Here is a 24,984-nt window from a genome sequence, read left to right as displayed (position 1 = left end):
CGGGGGACAGTGGGCGGGAAGAGGCCAACCAGCGTTTCCATTGGCTCTTTCCCCCCGCCCGCTCTTGTGACGTCAACAACCAGGGCCCCTTCTATTGGCTAAGACGCACGCCGCTGTCTGAGATGTTTTCTTCTCCACACAATCATTACACGTCCTGTGCAGAAGATTTTCATTCTGGCAAGGCTTCAAGAAGGGCTTTGATGTTGAGAGGGCCTGGTTTATGACAATGTTTGCAATATTGCCAAGTTCGCAAAGCAGGTGTATGGCATAGATGTATATATTAGCTGATTCATAACAGCATCTGAAGAAGTGGGTTTATATCATGCAAATAATAATAATGCTCCTGACCTCACAATCGTGTTAAAAAACAAAGTATGGATTGTCAATGTCGCAATCCCAGGTGACAGCAGGATTGTAGAGAAACAACTGGAAAAGCTGACACGATGTGAATTGAACTGCAGAGACTCTGGCACAAGCCAGTAAAGGTGGTCCCAGTGGTGATCGGCACACTGGGTGAAGTGCCTAGACTTTGGCCTGCACTTAAACACAATCGGCGCTGACAAAATTACCATCTGCCAGCTGCAGAAGGCCACCTTACTGGGATCTGCATGCATCATTCGCTGATACATCATACAGTCCCAGACACTTGGGAAGTGTCTGATGTGTGATCCAATGCAACAGCCAGCAGAGTGATCTTGTCTGCTGTGGACTCATCTTGTTGTGTTTCTAATAATAATATCTAGTCTTAAATATGCTGCTACACTCATTCCCCTCCTTCCCTCCTTTTTACAGCCTACAAAGTTAATGATCAGGAAGTCCCTCTAACAAATTTGTGTTCTCCCTAAATACCAAAGGAAAGTATATTGGGATATTGTCCACATACATGATGCACACCTTTCTGCCCTTATGAAAGGGCCACACCCCCATTTTGTGCAGTCTATGTGAAAAGCTCCCCAACCCTCAAATAATGGGTTTCCCTTATAGTTACGAACACCCACATTCCTTATTAAGGACAAACTTTGTAAAGCTCAAATAGGGAACCCTGGTAACTCTAGGCAATACATACTTTAATCACTTATGGACATTAAAAGAAGAAAATAAGAAAAAAATACACCACAAATGGTTGATACCTCCTGCTATAAAGGATCCAGTGGTCTTCTGTCAAGACTGCATCTGAAATCATCCAGTTTTCCAAAGATGTGGGGGGGGGGGGGGGGGATAACATACAGGGTGAAGCAGCATAAATTCCTTTTTTAAAATGCGCGCCATTCAGTTGGTTGAAGACATAGAGTGCTAGTGGTCTCGTTCAAGAGGCAGGAGTATAAAGTTTTATCCTGACACAGTTCAGTTGTCGTCATGCATTGGAACATGCTTTTGCCCTTGAGGCCTACTTTTCGAGCGGATTTGGAGTGGCCGGGCCGCTCTCCAGATTTGGCCCCTTGTGATTTTTTTCTATGGGATTTTTTGAAATCCTGTGTTTATGTGAACTGTCCAAGGACCCTACAAGATTTGAAGACCAACATGCAGGAAGAAACTGCCAACCTAACGCCTGCTATGCTGGCAAGAGTCATGATGAACGCCAGAAATTGGTTTACTCAGTGTATGGAGAATGGAGAATGGGGGATGTCACCTACCTAATTTGATCTTCAAAACTATGTAAAACAAAACTTTAGGTATGCGCCTACATTATAAAAATGTATATTAAATTGTCTGATTAATACAATGGGTTTTATTAAGTTTTGAAAAAAGGAAGTTATGCTGCCCTATACATTCTAGTTGGAGAGAAAACTGACATTTGCAAATGCTATGGGAAATGAGGGAAGTGATACTCTAGGTCAGGGGTCCTCAAACTTTTTAAATAGAGGGCCAAGTCACAGTCCCTCAAGCTGTTGGAAGGCCGGATTATAATTTGGAAAAAAATGAATGAATTCCTATGCACACTGCACATATCTTATTTGTAGTGCAAAAAAAAAAAAACCCTTTAAAACAATACAATAATTAAAATAAAGAACAATTTTAACAATAAACTTATTGGTATTTCAATGGGAAGTGTTGGCCTGCTTTTGGCTGGTGAGATAGGATTGTTGTTGTTGTGTGCTTTCAAGTCTTTCAGACTTAGGTTGACCCTGAGTGAGGGCTGGTTAAATGACCTTAGAGGGCCATAGCCGGCCCCCGGGCCTTAGTTTGAGGACCCCTGCTCTAGGTGAACAGGAATTATGTGTATGACATGTGAAAGCATGAGACTGCTTAAAAGTACCAGAGATTGTATTATAGAATTGGAAGAGACCACATGGGCCATCCGGTCCAACCCCCTGCTATGCAGGGAAAGCATAATCAAAGCATTCCCAACAGATGATCATCCAGCTTCTACTTAAAAAGACTCCAAGGAAGGAACTTCTACCACACTCTGAGGTAGAGAGTTCCACTGTTGAACAGCTCGCATGGTCAGGAAGTTCTTCCTAAAGTTCAGGTGGAATCTCCTTTCCAGCCATTTGAACCCACTGCTCCGAGTCCTAGTCTCCAGGGCAGCAGAAAACAGGCCTGCTCCCTTTTCCTTACGACAGCCTTTCAAATATCTATGTGTTGCTATCATGTCTCCTTTCAATCTTCTTTTCTGCAGACCTAGCATCCCTAGCTCTTTAATGAATAATTACATTCAAAAGAGAAGTACTAAGCTCACTGTAATTAAGCCCCAATCACATACCTGCTTCTTTCAAATAGTGCTCTAGACTGCCATGTATGTGAAAAATGGGAAACTGTCAAAGAGTAGTGCAGCTACTTTAAAATGGTGAAGAAAAAACAAAGCCAAAATTTTGGTTATGTGCGATTCTGTTCATTTATTGAATACATACGTGATTGATCAGACAAACAATGAAAAATCACATGAATATTTATTTTAAAAATTACAATAAATTATTGAAGAATTAGTAAAAATGAATATTTCTACTCTCCACTTTCCAGGTGCATGGCTAAGGAGGCAGACACTTAAACACAGAGAATATACCACAACGTTGGAGTAACACTGTGTATTGCATCAAGTGATGTATCCCCTTGTATAAATCTCCTTAAGTTCTTCAGACTTTCCTCTTTCTGAATTGCCAATGCGATTCACACTCCTATAACAGACACACTTCGGCATTCACACAATTCTGATTAAGCTCATGTGACTGGACAACATACTTGTGTAATGAACATGTGTACAAATATAAACAAATATAATAGTGCTTCTTGAGAATTAATGCCTTCCCATAGGGAGGTTACCTATCTCAAAATGGAGCATTACTTTTCCTCTGGTCCACAAGTGATTTGCAGATGGCTGATCCCATAACTGTACACTCTATATTGCCAGAGCAAAATGTGGTTTAAACATCACATTATGTTAAAGTAGGTTACAGAACTGTTTTGAATTGTAGTACAACAGCAAGTTCCCTATCGTGTGCAAGAGCTGGGTCATGATATATTAGCTAATTCAGGTAAACAGGACAAAGAACCAAGCACTCCCTTCCCCACAATTGTGCCTTCACCTATGTTAGAGGTATGGCTGGGTTTAGCACAATAATACAAACTTGGAGACTCACTTCTGACCATAGTGAGAAATGGATCAATCAAGGAGCAGAAGCAGAAGTTAGTTAATGATAACTAGCTTAAAGGAATATAGGATCAGGGCTGGCTCATTACAAATAACTTCATGGAATTCAAAATCCAATGTGGCTAACTTAGGAGGTTGTGTAATGTATGAATGTGAGAAGGAAGCAATCTGATGTTTAAAAGCAGCATGACTTGCTAGCATTTCATGATTCTCGGGATAGTACCATTCACCCCAACCTCCATGGCTGCTACATCTTAATCCTCCTTTCTTTCCGGGAAATTAAAAATAAACACATGGCACTAAAGAATTAAAAACTGATCTAAAAGATATGAATATGCATCTTTCTTCAGAGACTTTGAAATCCACATGCTACCGCAATAGTAAATCACTTGCAACAAACACCAGCAGTCCCAAGACACTGGCATATTCGAGGTGCAGGATGCCAAGAGTAAGAGAATATAACATCTTTCCATTTGACAAGTTACTGCATAGCATCTACATTCCTAACAAGACATTCTTAGGCAAGGCTGGGGACCGCGACCGCATTTGGATACACTGCATTTGATGCATTAGGTCACAAGGAGGCAGCCAAAGACATAGAGGAAGGAATTGAATAGGCTGCTTTTCTTGTGAACAATCAGAAAGGAAGGAAAACAAAAGGAAATGTAGCATAGTTTGACTGAAATCAAGCTTCATTAAAGAAAGATAGGTAGAGGCACACATGCATAATTTACTAAGGTAATTCTAGGCCAGAGAGGCTATTAGGTTTTAGGCTTTCATGCTTTTGAGGATGTAATGTAAACTCGACAAGCAAGGTGTCCCCCAGGGAGATATCTATACCAAAGAATGACTGTGATGAGCCCCTTACTCAGCTGAATCTACTTGCATTGATGGATAGTTATAGGTGCTGATAAAAACAAAAGCAAAGTAAGTGTCCAACCATCAATTAGGGTTGTTTTTCTTTTTGGATCAACCACCTCTATTACTCCAGCCTGCCTTTATTTCCCTGACGTCAGCCTGACACCGAGGAAAGTTCATAATCACTGGATGAGCTGAACTGTCTCTCCACCTTTTTTTGTTCTTTGATCTTCTGCGTAATGTCAACTTTCTTCTCAAAGTAGTTTACTAGGACGGTCTCTGTAAGTATGGAGGCTAGGATCTGTTCAAAGGAGATGGACCAGTCTGTGTCAATGGTGCTGCCGTATCGTGCCGCTGAGCTGCCAGCCTCGCAGCCCACCAGCACTGTGTCATCCGCAATGTCTTCGCACTGGAGTGAACCGGTGCTGACCATGGAGTATGAAGACATGGACATATCGTCTTTTGTTTCGTCGTCTGAAAAAAGCTGCACAGGAGAGCCTGAGCCCTCGCCGCCACCACCATCTACAAAAATCTGGTTTTCTTGCTGGTTTTTGTCCACCTGAGTATCTCCAGATGCTTTATCTTCTGGGGCAGCTTGGGAATACCGCTCGACAGTTGAATTTTGGCTCTGATCAGATGTTGGAGACTCTTCTTCACTTACAGGGTCTTGGGCGCTATTTGCTTTGACATCATCGCTTATCTTTTTCGCTGGCTGGTGGGAGAACTTTTTCCCCACCTCTCCAATGCGCAGGAGGAGGCTAGCAACCGTGGCAATGGCGTGGTACAGTTCTTGTTCCACCGGGTCTTCGCTGAACATGTTGTAAAGTGTCTTGCACAACTCTATAAATTGTTCCTTAAAAGAGAGGTACACATAATGATAACTGCTTAGGTGTAAAGTCTTCAAACCGATAATTATACAAAACAATAAGATAACCAATGGAGAATTCTAATTGGCATCATTTTTTATTATCTCAAGTTACACTCAAGACAGATCACACAGCAGATAATACTGTAAGGGACATTGCCATTTGCCATCAGTGCCATCATTTTACATTTAAAGCCACCAACGACAACCTAACTGTATATTACAGTTTAATCAACAAACTTGACCAAACTTTTGAGAGCTGGAAAATGATTGTCTGTGGATGTGCATGAATGATGCCGTTCACAATCCACTCCTGACTTCAGCCTTCCTTTCTTTTTGCATTTCTGTAACCCCAGTGATGCTAATGGTGGAATATTTTAGAGGCTTCACCCCAGTCTTTTAAATTCACTGTGAATTAACAGCTCTGACCACAAGTCTGGCTACCGTTACTTGATGATACTTTCAGAATGGGGTCAACTCACAATAATAGAATCATAGAGTTGGAAGAGACCTTGTGAGCCATCCAGTCCAACCCCCTGCCAAGAAGAAGGAAAATTGCATCCAAAGCAGATGTCCATCCAGCCTCTCTTTAAAAGTCTCCAAAGAAGGAGCCTCCACTATACTCTGGGCAGAGAGTTCCACTGCTGAACAGCTCTTACAGTGAGGAAGTTCCTCCTAATGTTCAGGTGAAATCTCCTTTCCTGTAGTTTATGGTGTAGGAGCCTATTCCATTTCTTTCCATGTTATTTCTGCCTCGGGTTATGTATTTTCTATCATGACACTTTTTTTTTTTGTCGTGTCAGGAGCGACCTGAGAAACTGCAAGTCACTTCTGGTGTGAGAGAATTGGCCGTCTGCAAGGACATTTCCCAGGGGACGCCTGGATGATTTGATTTTTTTTTTATCATCCTTGTGGGAGGCTTCTCTCATGACCTCGTATGAGGAGCTGGAGCTGATAGAAGGAGCTCATCTGCCTCTCCCCGGATTCGAACCTGCGACCTGTCGGTCTTCAGTCCTGCTGGCACAGGGGTTTAACCCACTGCGCCACCGGGGGCTCCTCGATACTAATTCCCAGGAATAAATCTACTTTGTTAACTAAGGTATACCTGTATAGAAAGCTGAAGTATCTGAATGAAAACTGCTGCATATAATTGAGGCACAAAAGATACGAGGGGTATTTTTTAAGTAAGGTCAGTTTTGTTGTAGACACTAGTAGTTCGCGCGCATACTGCAATGAGTGCGTGAGTCGTGTACCGGCATGCCTCGGGAACAATTGTGCTCAGTTTCCGCTCTGTAGCTAACCTGTACGGTTCTGTTCTGTGCTTTAAAAATGTTTAAGACTATCAACTCACCCTCCGCATGTGAGGTTCGCTCAGTGATACAGTTTTTGTCAGCAAGGAACCTGCCTGCTGCAGAAATTCATCGACAGATTTGTGAAATGTACGGTGATACTGTTATGAGTGAAAGCAAAGTACGTAAGTGGGTACGACAATTCAAAGATGTCCATGACAATGTCCATGATGAGGACTGCTCCAGTCGCCCTTCTTTGATTACAGACAATTTGGTGGCTTCAGTTGAAGCGAGGATTCGTGAAGAGGGTATTTTAAAATTGGTTCAGAGGTATGATAAGTGTTTGAACAAACTTGCCAACTATGTCGAAAAATAGAGTGAAGTATGTACTTTCTGAAAATAAATTTACTTTTTTGAAATAAACTTTCGTTGTGTACTTATGTTAAAACGGACCTTACTTTAAAAATACCCCTCATAGAAAACATATAATAATGTACTATCTTGAACAAGACTCCTTCAACTCAGAACAAGGAAAGAATGATGCCACACTTTTCCAGAAATAAGCCTCTCTAGGTCACTTCAGCATTTTAAAACCATAGAGACACTGAATATTGTAGTGATTGGTTTTATAATGTCGTTGTTGTTTTTCCTACCTGACTCATTTTTGGAAGATCTTTGATAGTTTCTTTTTTGGATTCCTTTTCCTTAGCCCACATTCGCAGATGATATTTGTAATCTTGGGGACTGGTACCCTTCTCCTCTGTGTGGAAAAATCAAAACAACAAAATCAAGTTAAAAACGTGAATCTGTATGGTTCCTGAAATCTGATGATCTTGACACAAAGTATGGGGCATATTTCCATGGATCTTCTTTATAGAAAATCTCTGGGCATAGCTTAAAAAGAGCACAAAAATGAATGTACTATGTTGGACTATCTCCAGCAGTAAAAGACAGTATGTTACGCCTGGCAACTACAGGCTGAATATCTCTTATCCAAAATACTTGGGACCAGAAGCGCTTTGGATTTTTTTCAGATTTTGGAATACCTCTATTTGGCTATATGCACATAATTAGATCTTTAAGATCAGACTCAAGTTCAAATATGGAATTCCTTTACACTCCATATATATCTTATACATGCACCCTGAAGGAAGATTTATGCAATATTTTTGAATGGTTTTGTGCTCGGAACAAAGTTTGTGTACATTAAACCAGCAGAAAATAAACTCAGTCTCTCCCGTAAACAATTTTGGGGTATTCTGGATTTGAGAATTCCAGAGAAGAGATATCTAACCTGTAACTGCTTTGTGGTCTGCTGGGAGGTGCTAGCTACCTCTTTTATCAGGTCAACCATAAAACTGAGTGACAGAACTAGTAATCCTTGTTACTTTAATCAAGGCATTTAATCTTCATGAACAATAAGCTTTGGGCTTAGGAATTGAACTAGGGTGCAATTCTGGAAGGAGGAATATTCATTAGACATAGGAGCACAGGACTAATAAAGCTTTATTACCTTGCTGTTTGGAATTCCCTTCCCTTGGTGCTTTGTCTTCCTGTAGAGATGCTTCTACGAAAACAGATGTAAAGCAGGAAATAATTTAAATATAACACATGAAGCAGAGGCCACAAAGTGTTTTTCCTCCTACAGTTGATACTGATGTAACAAATCAAAGGGTGTATTCATAAGTTGCTCAGTAAGCTAACAAGATGCAACACATCATGTTTTGTTTAGCTATACAACCTTGTAGCTTAAGCTTTGGGAAAACCAGCTGGACATGTTTATCTTGTAAGAAGGTGATAGAGTGCTGATGGGTTAGAAACTGGTGATATCACTAACTCTCTGTCTTCAGTCTCAGAAAGAGGTTTTCAGAGCTTATGAAAATGATTCTAATTTGCTTTCACAAAGGAAACTGCAGATAAGTTTAACTGAATTAATTTCACTGAAACCTTTTAAAATCATTTAAAACAAGAGAGACTGCGTGATCACACAGGGAAGAATGGTATAGAGTAATCAAATTATTATTCAAATAATCAATGTGCCTGTCTAATGTAATGGGGGGAAAACCAAACTGCTGAAGGGTGAAATGTCAGTGAATTCTAATTTGCATATATATTTTCATATATCCTAGTTTTTATTCTGTAATGAAGAGGGAGGGGAAGAAGAGGAGACTTGGGAGGCAGAAGCCTTTGCGTGAACAAAACAAACAATACAATGAACTGTAAATAAATGACATGACTGAGAAGATGCCGAGGAGCATGGAAGCTGGCAATCCAATCAAGATGATGATTTATTTGACCAGAGCACTGTCTGCATCAGTGAATAAGAAACAACATAGACAGTGGAAGCAGATCTGATTATCTGGGAAGAAAATGTTGATGTTCTATGGCTGATTGGGTCTTTGAAATGAGAGGAAAATGACCAAAAAGCCATGGTTGACAGGGGAGGTTTTTCAATGGAAAGAGCCCTTTTTATGTGGCTTCCTGATCCATGTTCAAGGGATGCAAGAGAAGGGGTTTGGCAAAAAACCAAGCATGGGAATTAAAAATTGATTGATTTCTCTGGTTAAATATATCAAACTGGAAGTCATGCCCTATGAGAAGCATCCTAGGGAGCTGGGTATATTTAGCTTGGAGAAGAGAAAGTTGAAGGGGGCATTACAGCCATATTTGAATATCTGAAAAGATGTCATATAGAGGAAACTTGCTTTCTGCACCTACAGACCAGAACATGAAGCAATGGATTCAAACTGCAAGAAAAGAAATCCCATCAAAAACTAGGATGTAACTATTAGTAATTTAAATCAAAATGCAAATAATTGTCCAATATTCTCTCTTTTGCTCTATTTTTTCTCACTTTCTCTTGTGTTTTACACTGTTATTGTTTTGTTTTACATGTCTGGAAATATTAATAAAATATTTTCAAAATAAAAAGTGAAGAAGACACTGCAGTATTGCTAAATCTTTGATACAGAATATAAAATAACACCCCAAACTAGAATGAAAGTGTGGGATATGACTAGCATCCAAACAAAAGGAGCAAGTTATGGTTGAGAACTCAGAATAAAAGTTTCTATCAGCAGCAGGGATCAGAATGAGTACCTTAACTTGTGAATGTAATACAAGGCTAACTTAGGTTTACTGACATAAGGTAAAGGTAAAGGTAGTCCCCTGACATTAAGTCCAGTCATGTCTGACTCTGGGGTGTGGTGCTCATCTCCATTTCTAAGCCGAAGAGCCAGCGTTGTCCGTAGACACCTCCAAGGTCATGTGGCCGGCATGACTGCATAGAGCGCTGTTGCTGACATAAAACCCCCAAATACATATTCTCATTTAGCTCACATGAAATATTCAATGTTTGGTTTTAATTGTAATTGTGTATTGATACATGTATGTTTGGAATCAAATTGCTGCCTGTTGTAAGGCCACTTTGAGTTGATCTGGGTTGAGAAAAGCGGAATACAAATACAGCAAATAAATAAATAAATATTAAAAATGAACACTCCCAATTTACTACTTATTAATCTATTTGCATATTTATGTGACTCTTTTGCAAACTATAGAAATAATACCAGGATGGCCACTCAGACACTCCTCCTTTTAACCAAAAGACATGCAACAATAATATAACATCAAAATACCCAATTAGGTCATCTGTAAAGGAGACTCTGGATGCTGGAAGTGGACATCCTACTTTCTCAGCACTCCAGTACAAACTCAGAGAAATGGCAGAGGTCAGAGAAGAAGCACCGTATATACTTGAATATAAGCTGAGTTTTTCAGTCCTTTTTTTAAGGCTGAAAAAGCCCCCCCCCCCCCCCCCCCCCCGGCTTATATTTGAGGCAAGATTATTTATTATTTTACTCTGCTGTTGCTGTTATTATTATTATTACATTTATTATTTTACTCTATTTCTTATTATTATTAGTACATTTACATTATTTTACTCCATTATTATTTTATTACATTTATTATTTTACTCTATTATTATTACATTTATTTTTACTCTATTTATTATTTTTATTATCATTTATTATTTTACTCTATTACTACTATTATTATAACATTTCCAATATTTTACTCTATTATTATTATTATTATTATTATATTTATTATTTTACTCTATTATTTATTTATTTATTTACTGCACTTGTAGACCGTCGTTCTCAGCCCTAGGGCGACTCATGGCGGTGTACAACATATAAAAAACAAATTACAATATAGGCAATATCACAAACAACAATAACAACATCACTATCAATAATACAATTACACTAAATCATTCGCGACGTCTCATCATAGAATCACAGTCCAATCTCGTTATCCATGTTCCGTTCCAATCGTCATTGCCAATTGTTGTAGCACTTAATCAAACGACTTCTCAAACAACCATGTCTTTAGTCTCTTGCGGAATGTCATAAGGGAGGGCGCCTGTCTGATGTCTACAGGGAGGGTGTTCCACAGCCGGGGGGCCACCACCGAGAAGGCCCTATCCCTCGTCCCCACCAGGCGTGCCTGTGAGGCAGGTGGGATCGAGAGAAGGGCCTCCCCAGACGATCTCAAAGTCCTCGTGGGCTCATAGGCCGAGATGCGGTCAGACAGGTATTTTGGGCCGGAACCGTTTAGGGCTTTGTAGGCCAACACCAGCACCTTGAATTGAATATTATTATTGGAAGGATACGTAAGCACATTTACATTGAAGGTTAGAATAATGGTTTAATCAGAGTTGAACAGTTATCCTAAATTACAGTCTTATGTAAATATTCAAAAATACTTAACCTACTGATGCCTCAATTAATGTCATTTTATTGGTATTTATTTTTATTTTGAAATTTACCAGTAGCTGCTGCATTTCCCACCCTTGACTTACACATCAGTCGATATGTTTTCCCAGGGTTTTTTGGGTAAAATTAGTGCCTCAACTTATATTTGGGTCAGTTTATACTAGAATATACACGGGTATTTAATAAACTCCCTAAAATGTTGAACAAAAGATCTGCTCTAAACTATAGTCAACATAGAGAGAGATACTCCGCTGGAGGGGCAAGTGGTTTTACTATAGAAAAGGAATACATTTAAAACATATGGCAATTTTAAAATTAACAAGTTTTATTTGTCATAAACTCTGCTCTCAATGCAACCCATAATAATGTAGAATGTCAAAGATTTGTCAGATTTGTCAGTCTCTGAGGTATCACAAAACCACCTGTATTTATTGCAACCAACTAATACAACACCTGAACCTGAACATTGCATATACTTGACTCGACAGAAAAGTATGGCTATTAATATATGCTGAATACAAATATTGGGAAAGGATGGGTTTGTGCTTGGTTCATTTTATAAATTAGCTTGTGAAGCTTGACAGTTGGCTTTGCTTCAGTGCCAATTAGAAAGCACTGTTTAATGGAATGAAATCTAATTCCATTTTCATTATTAAAAAATGTGCCCCTTTCTGGTCATCTAGTGCATATAAAATGAATATAATCAAAATAATAATAACTGAATTTTAAATGAAACTATCTAGAATTGATAATAAAGAGAAAAAAAATCTGCCTAGCAGATATGCCACTGTTACCACGCTGAGAAGCAGTATGACAGGTTCATTTCAGTACATTTGCCAGACAGCTGCTTTTAGTGCATTAAAGGTGGCCCGTTTTTGTGCAGGCATTCAAACTAACCTTGAGTGTCACAATGCAGGAAGAGATCCAGTTCTGAGACAAAGGGAGATACTAGAGAAGCAAAGAGAAAAGAGAGAGAAAGGACGAGAGAGAGGCTTTGAGAGCCGGGGAGAAATTCAAGACAGAATGTGAAAGTGTGCCAATATACAGAGCAACAGAAATGAATTGGGAGACACAAGATCAGTGGTGCACAGGCCCTGGGAAAGGAAATCAGCCTAACAAGGACAAGCATTCTAAGCCTTTTTGGTGCCAGTCCCTCAATGCTTCTACAGTTCACAACAGAGGTAGGAGCATTTCTGAGACACTACTCTCCATAGGTTGTATCCACACTGCAGAATTATTACAGTTTGAGACTACATTAACTGGCATCGCTCAATGCTATAGAACTATGGGATTTGTAATTTTTGAGATCTTTACTTTTATATTGCCAGAGAGTTCTGGTGCCACAGGATCTGCAAATCCCATGGTTCCAGCGGGATGGAGCTATGGCAGTTAAAGTGGCGTCAAACTGCTATAATTCTGCACTGTGGGTGACCTCTGCGAAGGGATAACCAAGAAAATGTTCCAGAGTGGCCCCAAATATCTGAAGTGTTCCTTCTCAGTGAAATGCTGACCCATCACCATTACCTTCTGTAGCATTATCCTCCGTGAAGAAACTTGCAGCCTCAAGAGCAGACTCTGCTTCTTCTGAGTTCAGAGCTGGACAGAGAGACAAAATAATAATAATAATAAAAAATGAGGTCATGGCCCTGTCTCTGACTTCTCAAACCTGGTGTCCTCCAAAGGCTTGGCATTACAACTTACAACATTTAATACAATTAGTTTATGTGGTTGGGGGCTGATGGCAGCAATAGTCAAAAACACCTGGGAGCCTGCAACGAGTTAGGGCTGCCACACCAAAATAGATTCAGGGATGGTCACAATGACAAAAATGAGTCAAAAGCTTTCAATAAACAGAGTTTTAAAAATAAAATTAAAAGGCAATGGGCAACAAATTATTGTACACCATTCAATAAATGAGCCTAGACAAGTTTTGGCTTTCAGATATTGTTGGATTTCAGTTCCCACCAGCCTTAGCTGGCATAGTCAATGTGAGAAATAAAGCTGCTGTCCTAAAACATCTGAAAGGTCACACATTCTCCATCCCCGATCAGTAATATGTGTAAATAATGGCTCACCGGCTACAGAACATTAAAAATACCCCTTTCCCATGGTATTTGAAAGAAACTTAATAGATATCTACACTACCATCATTTGCGTTTTTTTTTTAAACTAAATCACCTGGAGGTAGATGTAATTTGTAAAGGAGTTTTAGCTTCTCAGTCAGATCACCATGATACATTCCACCTATTAAGAGAAGAGAAAAGTGACACTTAGCATTAGGAATGCTGGCAAGATTTCCATCTTTTTATCCTGGCTGGATTCTTGGATTTGATAAAGACAGAAGATATTTAGCAAGGGAGGCTTTCCCCATCTCTATACTTAATTCATGTATAGCAGGACAAAGTGCATTATTATTATTATTATTATTTCACAACAACCCAGTCAGTCAGATCACTATTCAAATTTCAGACAAAAGGAACTAAGGAAGAAAGCAAATGTAGGCCAATGAACCCGCTAAAAGCACAGGGTTTATACAAGACATCACTGGTTCCAGCTTGGATTTATCAAATGTGAGTTTTGGTGCGATTGGTTAGACGCCTAAATCCCCTAAAGCAAGCATCCTCCCACAATCCCTACTGGCTGTTAGGAAATGTGAGAGTTAAAGTCCAAAATACCTGGAGGGCTGAAGTTTGCCCATGCCTGACCTAAAGACACTAAATCAGGTCTGCACAACCTGTGGCCCTCCAGGTGTTTGTGACTCCAAGTCCCAAAAGCCCTAGCCAGTTGTCCAATGGTCAGGAATTCTGGGGGAGCTGAAGTCCAAAATACCTGGAGGGCCACAGGTTGTGCAGGCCTGCACTAGATCCTGCTCTGATTCTGGAAACTAAGCTGGGTAAACTCTAATTAGTGCTTGGACTGGAGATGGCCAACAAATACTAGGTGCTGCAGGCTATATTTGAGAGGACAGAACTGGCAAAACCATCTCTGAGTATTCCTTGGCTAAGAAAATATCGTGAATTTCTTAGCAGGCTGTATGTCAATGGACAGCATGAAGGTACACGTATACACACAATCATTTAGAAACCATAAGCAGCTTTGACTAACCATTCATGGCTTTGCTCATACCATGGGAGAAGCAGCATTTTGACCACAAACTACTTCTGAAAACGTCATTCTAACATGAAACACTCATTTGCTCAACTACTGAGCAGTGCACTGGAGAAGAAAAAGGGCAATAATTTCTCCTTTAAATATTAAAATATTTATTTGAGGAAGGAAAAAAAAAGACCTACTCATTCCTGTTGCAAACTCTTTGAAGTTGATGAGTGCATCCTTGTTTTCATCCAAGAGCCGAAACATCCTTTCTGCTAGCACTGGTGTGTGGAGACCGCAATACCAAGGAGTAAGAGAAGCAAATAATTCTTTGAATTGCTCTATGTTGATGCGGTACTGCTCCAGGTAGGGAAGGCTCTGATCTCGGGGGGCAGCTGCTGTGCGATTTCCCCAATAACAACTCATTAGGTGTTTCGCCTGTGGAAAAAAAGGGCAACAAGGTCAGTAAAGAATAACATTTTCAAACCTTCATCCTTGAAACCTATTACTGGCAAGCTACAGCAATTGTGAACTGAACAACAATGGGCTCCTTATGGTGTTTGCTGGTTTGCTGATGTATTTATTCTTTTTTCAGGCTTAGCCATGGTCTGCAATCAAGTTTGTAACATGGAAAAAAAGAAAATATATCAAAAGTAATTTGTTACAAAAGAATATTGGCAAAAAGTAGTACAGATGCCAGAAACGAATACTCTGCAATTACTTCGAGTTGAATCAATACATTTAGTTTCCTGACAATTTGAAAGACTGGAGCTGAAATTGCTGCAGCCGCCATCTTCTGCAGCTGAAAAACAGGAACCGAGTATTAGGATACAAACTACAAAACAGCTCTGATGTTGCAATCCAAAGGATGTTTATCAGGGAATACATCCCACAAGAATCAGTGGAAGGTATTTCTGAGTAAACAAGTTAGGCCCTATGCTGCAAATTGCTAAATTACTTTGGACTGCTTTATACCAAGGGATTCATTCAACTGGAAGGTATATTTCTTTAAAACACCCTATTAGTCTTGGTTCAACGCTCTCCATTCCACCCTCTTGCTTCAAAAGCAGTAATCTTATTGCTCAGCTGTCTAAAGAGAGTGCTGGCTGTTGTGCACTAAACCCATCCATTGCTCATCAACTGCTGATAAACAGGATTCCTGGTTTTTGAAGATGGGTCTGTCTGAACAGTCTGGGCTGCTTGATCAGGAAGGGGAACTGCACATGCAGTATCTGTGGCTCCTCGTTCAACTAGACATTCGACACGTAGAAACCAGGCTGACACTGAGCTGGTCTTTCCAAAGTGCCACTGCCATTATGGATCATTTCAAGAGTGTCTGTTTCATTTGTTTTGGAGTGGGAGGTATAACAGAATTTAAAAACTGATAGTAAAGGGGACAATTTTGACTTTTAAAACACTGCTTGCTGTGGCGGCTGTGATCATAGCGATGGCAGCTCTTTTTTCCCTTATTGCTTTCAACTTTCAACATTATGCCAAAGCTGACACCATATTTCCTTCTCAAAATACTTCTCAAACCACGCTGCTGTGACATCAGGGCTGATGTTTCCTTTAAAGCTAAAGGAAAGAGAAGGAAGTGCCATCAATCCATGTGGAGTTCTTTTTATAGCACCGCAAGAAAAAAAAAGAGATAGACCAAAAGCGACTACTGCTACTCATTAAATTCCTCTTCACTAAAATAATTTAGAAAATTTGGCCTTCAGTCTCTTAGAAGTGGCATTGCGATTTTGGGGGAACATTCCATATCAGATTAACCCAAAAAACATTTTAAAATTAGTTCAGTCTTAGTAGAAGCTTTCTTCTGTGCATGCAAAGCCTTCATTAGAATAATTTTCCGTTAATAAGAAGGATAGTGCTGGCTTCACTGACACTCTTGGTTTCAAAGGCTTTCTTTTGGAGAACTGTTTGTTTACAAAATTACTCACTTTCTCACATTTGCTCATATCCAAATACAAGACAGAAATAAAACAAACATTGGCTGGCATTCTGTATTGTAGCTACAAATTCATAATTTAAAGTTACAAGTGTGTAACTGCTCCATATTCAATTATAATGCTATTGCCATGATTGTAAATGTCCTTTGAATTCTACCTTAAACTCTAGGGAACCACTCCGAGTGACAGAGGTCTGTTCTGATGGTGATCTGGGATCTTTCCAGCCACTGGCTGCCAGGGATCTGTAGTGCAACAAGACAGGAGCCTGGGTCTGATTGCTCCAGCACTGGCGGGAAAAGGCTGGAAATGTCATACTTTTGCACCTCAATCACCGGCAGAATAGACCTCCATTGTTTTGAGCAGCTGCTGGCTTTTAATGTACATTTGGGGGGGGGGGGGGGGGTTAGGCCAGGAAGTAATACTTGGTTACACATTCATAACTAAGTCAGAAATATAGGATGCTGGCCATTGTTGCTTTCTTAAGACTAAAACTCTGTAGATGCAGTGCAAATTCAAAACAAAGCAAAAGGTATATTAAATCAATTAAAAAATAAAACCAGTAAATAAAAATAAATATTTATTTTATTCTTTTGTCAGCTTGATATTAATAACTGGAAAGGTTTCTAGAGCAGATCAGTCAATCTGTGGGAATTTAGAAAGGAATGCTGTGATTATTAAAACTCCGCATAGATTTTACAAAATCAAGCACTGCCAGACAATCTGCCAAAAAGTGGGCTACACAATGCTACTGTTGGCTTGGTTGAGGGAACAAACCCTAAGCATTCGTCTTCATCCCAGAGAGTCTGCCTAAACAGATGTGCAGTATTCAAATCAAAGGAAGCAATAGCCCCCTTCAATTCTGCTTTAGTCAAGCCTCACTTGGAATATTGTGTCCTGACTTGACAAGCTGAAATATATTCGGAGGAGGGGAAACAAGATGGCAAAAGGTCTGGAAACCAAACCTTATGGGGAATACTTCATGGAATTATGTATGTTTAGCTTGATGAGAGGTAACATAACAGCTACCTTTAAATATCTGATGGAATGTCATATAGAACAGAGGATTTCAAACTTTGGTCTTCTAGGTGTTTGGTACTTCAACTTCCAGAAACTCCATCCATCTTCGCTAATGGTCAGGAATTCTGGAAACTGAAGTGCAAAAAATGTGGACATATGTTTGAGAACCATTGATATGAAAACGGAGAAGGTTTGTCTCTTGCTGCTCCAGAGACTATAACACAAACCCATGGATTCACTTGTAGGAAAAAGAAGAACATTAGAAATAACTTCCTGAAAAAAAGAGCAGTTTCTGAAAGTAGCAAAATGACTTGGAGAATGTTGGGCTCTCCTCTGTTGGAAATCTTCAGTTATGTGTTCCTAAGTACCTAGGTTAGGACCAGATGGCACTCGGGTCTTTTTCTAACCTCATTCTAATGCAGAGCAAACTCCTTATTACTCCAGAGCTTCAAAAGTCAGGCCTAAGAGACCTGGCCTGACAATGTCAGATACATTACTAAATAGAAATTCAGGCTTGGACTTGGCAAGGTAACAGGATGGAGGCGGTTCCAAAACTGGAATAATGAAAGCTGCTAGTAATAATAAAGAAGAATATATAAAGGGCTCCTACCTTAAACACTACATAGAGGTCTTCCAATTCCTGCATAGAAAAGCTAATGTCACCAGATATGGCTCGGACCTTTAGGGATACAGAAAACAAATCCATCTTAATTTTATTAGCTACAAAACTGGAAAAGTTAAACTCAGTAAAACAGGAAGATGTATTTTACAAAGCAGGACAACATGACTTTCAAAGTTGGGGGATTTGACCGGAGAAAGGAAGCAGTATGTAATGATTTTGAGCAGAATACTAAAGTCTGCATTTGGGAGTTATTGATCGCTAAGACAGGAAGATGCAAAAAACCCCCAATGACAGCTAGAGAAGAATAGCTCTATTCCTTTGAACTCAGCGGATATGCGAGAGAAAAAACTGGTAAAAAAACATTAAATGCATTTCCTGCTCTCAGTGTGCTGTAATTGGAAGTGGGAAGAGGAAATGTGTCAACTTCTTCTTCCTTTCAGCTTTTATCTCTTCAATCCCCTCATTGTCTAACCATCTACAAGGGCATAAGAAACATTGGCTGGAGACATCTGATGCTATCTGGAGGGAAGAGACACCACAATGGCACAAACAACAGAGAAAAGCAGCGGCAAGAAGACGTGAAAGCTACTCTTCCCTTGAGACTCTGCAGCAGGACAGCTTGACGGAGGAGAAAGGTCAGCCTCTTCTGTTGCCACACCCCTGATGGGGAAGGGGAGGGCAAACCAAGGGCCTCTTAAGGCTTAATAAAAACCACAACTTTTCCACCCCAACTCATTAATATTTGAAGACAAATACACAGCAGCTGTTCAGCTGCAGCACTGCATTCCAGGACTATCTCACACGTTCTCAATTCCCTCAACCTAGTTTTTGCCACAAAGCAGCACTCTTTTAGCACAATATCATTCAAGAAGACATGACTTAGTTCTTAACCTATTTAGACCATTTTGTTCATTACAACTTCAAGGATGCAGTACAGGTAAAGAGTAGCACAGTGAGATCAAGAACTTCACGGTCATTTTAAGAACTGAGTGCCACATACCACACTTCTCTTTGCTGTATCCTCCAAAGAATGGATTACTTTCAGTCTCTGCTTAAATCGCATCTGCTCAATCTCATCTGCTTTCAAATGGCCAAATTTCTATAATAAGAAAAAAAAGGCTAGATTCATAATTCATGATGCAGGAGAATGCCATGCATTTGAAGAAACACCCAAAGTTTGCAAAGAATTCACTAAAAAGTGGTATTATGAGGGATGAGACAAGTGTTTGGAAGCCATACACCCACAGACTCCAGGGGAAAAATAGGGTGCAGAAAATACACACCAAATGTATTGATTCAGGAACTGGGCTCTTCTGTGATTTCAAATAAGCACAGAAATTATTCTGACCTGTAACTTAGCAGCAATAAGACAATTCACCATCTGAACGTTAAACATGTGTAATACACAAAGGTTTTGCTTGATGTCATGAGCATTTTAATGTGTACATTTTAGGAAGTTAAGAACAAGACTGAATAAGAAGCTTTAAAAGAAGTGAAGTGGAAGAGAAATGTGATATGTTACAGGGCAGAATCATTTCTACGCTTAACTGAAAGACCCCAACTCATGAATCAATACATGTGATGTGTTTATAAATAAGATAGAGGCTTGTTATAATAAGAAATACAGCACCAGTAAGTAATTAAATTAGAAAAAAAATAGGATCAAAAAGATGTAATAGGTCTTGACCTCATAGGCTGTTTTAATAAGTTCAAAGATATCGATTTTCACAGGTGGATCATCCCCACTAGTCAATAAGGCATGGAGATGAGGAATGGGTGGGGAAACACTCTGTCGATTAATTACATTGTCCAGGTACCTACAAAAAAATCAGAAGACAAAACAGAACTTAGAATTAGCATATAATCAGAAGATCATGGTAAAGAAACTAAAATATTCTGAATAATTTATTGCCACCGATAGTATGATACTCATGAATGCAATCATGTTATTTCTTTTGTAACACAAACATTATGAGTTTTGATTTTCAGAAAATCAGATGGGACTATACGCACTATAACAAATCAGTTTACAAAAACAAATTAAATTGGTTTAAGTACAGCTAAACATTTGAGTTTCTGATCAAACTGAGAAAAACAAACTTTTAATATTTATTCTACACGGATCCTGCTCGTCTTTTTCAGCCCAAAACCCTAGGCAAACCCCGAAATTACTATAAAACACTATTGATCAAATCAAATCAATGGAAGGGACAAAGGGAATTCACTAGTCTACCTCATAGAAATTGGATTTTCAGGGCATATTTTTATTGCAGAAGAGCTGGAACTGGATAATTCAGAATACCACAAATTTGATTTTTTGGTCAAAGAGATTCTAGATTTCAGAACGAAAGTCTTCTAGGCTTTAATAATAATCTATACACACAATAAACATGTATGCATGTGTGTGGCTGGAATGCACATTTACACAGACAAGCTCCTGCCTCCACAAACAGCTATAGCTCCCACTACTCAGGAGACACCAATGGCCCTCTCTCCAATGACGTTGCAGGTTATAGTGAGTGCCATGAACATGTACAAGAGCCCTGCCAATGTCCTCCACAAACTCCATACGGCCCACCAGTGAAGGCTTTTAATATGGGGACAATTTTATCCTAGATTTCATGTGTTTCCTCCACCACAGACATTCCAGTTTTTCCTACTCTCTCCATTGTTATGGAATTTTCATGGCCCCACCCACTGCCTCTCCCTTAACCATTTTCTATTTTTTCTATGGCACACAGCAAACAGGATTTGATCAGCAAGTAAACATACTAGAGAGGTTTGGGGAGAATTCACCATGATTTATAGGAGTTGTAGGTCCTGTGATGTATAGTTCATCTGTAATGTAAGAGCACTCTGAACTCCACCAATGATGGACCTAGAACTAACTTGGCACACAAAACCCCCATGACAAACAAAAAATACTGGAGGTCTTTGGAAAGATTAAGAGGAGTTGTAGTTCCCCTATATCCAGAGCACACTATGAATCCAAACAATGACGGATCTGGACCAAACTTGGCATGCATACCCAATATGCCCAAATTGGAATACTGGTTTGTTTTGAGGGGAATTGGCTTTGACATCTTGGAGTTGTAGGTACTGGGATTTATAGTTCACCCACAATCAATGAACACTCTGAACTTTACCAAAGATGGAATTGGACCAAATTGGTACACAGAGCCCCTATGACCAGCAAAAAATACTGGAGGTCTTTGGGGGAAATTTACCTTGATTTGGGGGAGTTGTAGTTCACCTACATACAGAGAGCACTGTGAACCCAAACACTGATGGATCTCGACCAAACTTGGCACACATACCTGATATGCAGAAATTTGATTATTGGAGGGGTTTGGGGGGAACTGACCTTCCTTTCTGGGAGTTGTAGTTCACCCACAACCAGGGAAACTGTGACCTCTATCGATGATGGACTTGGACCAAACTTGGCACACAGAACCCCCATGACTAACTCAACCTACTGGAGGGGTTTGAGGGGACTGACTCACCATTGTGGGAGTTGTAGTTTACCTTACAGCAAGGGAGCACGCTGAACCCCACCGATGATGCATATAGAGCAAACTTGCTCAACATAACAAACTTTAAGCACTGATGGGGTTTTTCAGGGTTACCTGGCATGATGTCAGTTGCAGTTCACCCACAACCTGATGCATTTTGTACAATTAAAAAACCCTGACTTTTTCAAATAACCTGGGCAATGCTGGATATCCAAGCTAGTAATAATAATAAAACATTATTTATAACCCGCCCTCTCTCCCCAAGCGGGACTCAGGGCGATTTACAAGATCTGCGAGCATACTCCATATCACAGTGTCTACAGCAGCTGATTTTAAACATACTGATTCTTATTAGCTTGCAATGTAACTAGTTTATTGTGGAACTATAACTGATACTAATCAGCTTTCAGTCACTTGAGAATGAAGAATGAATACAATCAGGATATTTACCAATCCCGTTTGTTCATTTAATTACAAAACAAAAACAAAGCTACCTGCCCAAGACAGTCATGGCCTCGCCTTCATCACAGCAGTTTAACAACTTATCCATGTTGGCATCCAGGATGGCCAGTGATACTTGCAGGATGACTTTGATGCCTTCATAGAAGAAGCAGTCAACTATGACCACAGCACTTTCAAAAGGCATGACGCTGAGAAAGAGGGTGAGGAACCAAGAGAGGGATATACTAGAAATGACTCCCAGATCCTGCATCTTTTCAGACAGCTGGGGAAGGCAGTCTCGTGTTAGCTCCTCAAAGATGCCCTGGTCTACCAATGCACCTGGATGGGACGAGATAGGGGGTAGTGAAAAATTCATGTGGAGGTGCAGGCTTCAGGTAACACCAGTGAAAAATACATTTGAGTTAAAAACTCACATCCCATGTAGTATATTCACCACCTGATTTGCACATAAAGACTGTTGAGACATGGCCTCATTAATATGTGCTGGGACCGAGGAAGTGATGACATTTAATGTGAAAGCTCTGCTACATTCATCATGAGGAATCATCCCCTGGTAGCCATTACTAGATAGGAGCGTGTAAAATTGTGTGCAAACTCATGCTTATACTTCCAATTTTCTTTAATTAGATTGCTAAAAAACCCCCACAACTTTAGATTCAGTAACATGTTCCTATACATTTAGGCAGTTCAATTCATCAACTGAGGTAAAGAATTATAGGGATTTAATGCTCAGTTTAAATTTCTTATACTCCAGTAATATTACCACTCCAGTCCATATCTTAATACTTTGTAAAGATCTTGTTCTGTCAAATATATGTTCAATGTCTTTAAACACTGATCCACTTTCTACACTCCACCAGTGCAACTGAATTATTCCTGTAGTTCTTGCTAACTTAAATCATTTTTGGCAATCAGTCATTCATGATCCTAGTTTTACATTACTTTTGAGGAACTAGTACCATTTTCAAACTCAGAATATTAATGTTCTGATCAGTGCTAGTTAAAACCATAAGTTTTGTTTGAGGAAGATCCTACAAAATTCAAAAGGAGACATAAGGAACTGAATTGCTCAGAGGCAACTGAATATATTGAACTAGAGAATATATATATATATATATATATATATATATATATATATATATGGGGGGGAGAGAGAGGGAGAATACTGGAATGATTTCAGAAAGGAAAGATCTTGGAGTGCTCGTAGACAACAAGTTAAACATGAGCCAACAATGTCATGCAGCAGCTAAAAAGCCAATGGGATTTTGGCCTGCATAATTAGGAGTATAGTGTCTAGAGCAGGCATCCTCAAGCTGCAGCCCTCCAGTGTTTGGGCTTTAATCTCCCAGAATTCCTGACAATTGAACAAGCTCGTTAGGGCTTCTGGGAGTTGGAGGCCCAAACAGCTGGAGGGGCGCAGTTTGAGGATGCCTGGTGTAGATCCAGGGAAGTCATGCTACCCCTCTATTCTGTCTTAGACCACATCTGGAATCACATTGTGTCCAATTCTGGGCACCACCATTTAAGGGAGATGTTGACATGCTGGAATGTGTCCCGAGCAGGATCTGGAGAACAAGCCCTATGAGAAGCGGCTTAAAGAGCTGGGCATGTTTAGCCTACAGAAGAGAAGGAGGAGACATGATGGCCATGTGACTTGAGTATATCTATCTATCTAGGAAGTCATAGAGAGGAGGGAGCAGGCTTGTTTTCTGCTGCCCTGGAGACTAGGACGTGGAACAATGGTTTCAAACTACAGGAAAGGAGATTCCACCTGAACATTAGGAAGAACTTCCTGACTGGGAGAGCTGTTCAGCAGTGGAACTCTCTGCTCTGGACTGTGGTGGAGGCTCCTTCTTTGAAGGCTTTTAAGCAGAGGCTGGATGGCCATCTGTCAGGGGTGTTTTGAATGCAATTTTCCTGCTTCTTGGAAGGTTGGACTGAATGGCCCATGAGGTCTCTTCCAACTCTATGATTCTATGATATCCTTTCTTATTCTATCAACTAAGGACCAGATTAAATGTAATGAGTCTAAAACTAAAAAAGGGAAGTGTAGGCTGAAGTAAAAAATAAGCAGCAGTCTATCACATGAAAAAAATCCAGCAATTAATAGGCTTAATAGGAAGGTTCTAGGAGCTGTCCTTTAAAGCAATATCTAGAGAGATATCAATCAGGAATGCATCCACTGAGAGATGCCCCTGCATTAGAGGCAAGAGATGAGTTTAGATTAAACAGCTTATCTGATGTCATCCAATTTATTTTAAGAAAAACTACAGTGATTTTATGAGACCAATGTTTTTAATCTAGCATCTCTAAATTCTAAGCATAACCTACCTGAACCATACAGTTATTCAAAACCAAACTTCTTTACGTCAAGCTACTTTGATTCTAACAAATGTTATCTTTAAACATTACCTGGAAGACTTACCAACAACTCTGGTGTTATAATAATCTGGCAGCATCCTTTCACACAGAGCAACAAGGAGCCAGAATGCTTCTTCCTCATTACAGTACAGAAGCAGTACCGATGTCACAATGTTCATAGCCTGAGAGCAGAGACACATGGATAACATGTACATACATTAATAGTACATAAGAAATGTATTAAGGGAGGAAATCATATACTGCGATTTAGTTTTAGAACTTCAGGCACAAATCACAAATTAGACATTTAGAAGAAAGGATATGACAGCTCAGAACTACATTCTTGGATTCAGGCAGCTGATATTGTGCTTTGATAAGAAACTAGGAAATCATAGATATGGAAAAATGAAAAGAGATGACTTCAGTTATCATGCTTTTATTCTTCTCTCTTACTCATCATTATCTTCTTTCCCATCTATTTCCTTTCCTCTAAAGTATGAAACAAATGAATAATGACAGAATAAAATTTTGCATCTTATCAGCACAAGGCTTTTAGAGTCAAGGAGGAGTCTCCACCCAGGAA

General features: G+C 39.7%; 1 protein-coding gene across 2 annotated transcripts in view; it reads right to left on the bottom strand.

Annotated features, from left to right (window-relative positions):
- Positions 1-2,811: 2,811 nt before the first annotated feature.
- Positions 2,812-24,984, bottom strand: part of TBC1D9B (TBC1 domain family member 9B) — a 39,391-nt gene continuing 17,218 nt past the window's right edge. Inside the window, exons 11-22 of one of the 2 annotated variants that reach the window (XM_060765419.2) lie at positions 24,466-24,583; positions 22,073-22,358; positions 19,754-19,883; positions 19,067-19,165; positions 18,055-18,123; positions 14,676-14,913; positions 13,561-13,626; positions 12,907-12,978; positions 12,280-12,330; positions 8,115-8,168; positions 7,255-7,361; positions 2,812-5,300 (exon numbers count right to left, since the gene is read on the bottom strand). In XM_060765419.2, the coding sequence (XP_060621402.2) occupies positions 4,602-5,300; positions 7,255-7,361; positions 8,115-8,168; positions 12,280-12,330; positions 12,907-12,978; positions 13,561-13,626; positions 14,676-14,913; positions 18,055-18,123; positions 19,067-19,165; positions 19,754-19,883; positions 22,073-22,358; positions 24,466-24,583 (1,989 nt within the window). In that variant the 3' untranslated portion in view covers positions 2,812-4,601. The remainder of the gene's footprint in view (positions 5,301-7,254; positions 7,362-8,114; positions 8,169-12,279; positions 12,331-12,906; positions 12,979-13,560; positions 13,627-14,675; positions 14,914-18,054; positions 18,124-19,066; positions 19,166-19,753; positions 19,884-22,072; positions 22,359-24,465; positions 24,584-24,984) is intronic. The other variant, XM_067463674.1, reaches the window with a different exon arrangement.

Source organism: Anolis sagrei, chromosome 2, assembly GCF_037176765.1.
Source record: "Anolis sagrei isolate rAnoSag1 chromosome 2, rAnoSag1.mat, whole genome shotgun sequence".
Classification (NCBI taxonomy): domain Eukaryota; kingdom Metazoa; phylum Chordata; class Lepidosauria; order Squamata; family Dactyloidae; genus Anolis; species Anolis sagrei.
The sequence above is the reverse complement of the archived record's forward strand: the minus strand, read 5'-3'. Positions and strand labels throughout refer to the sequence as shown.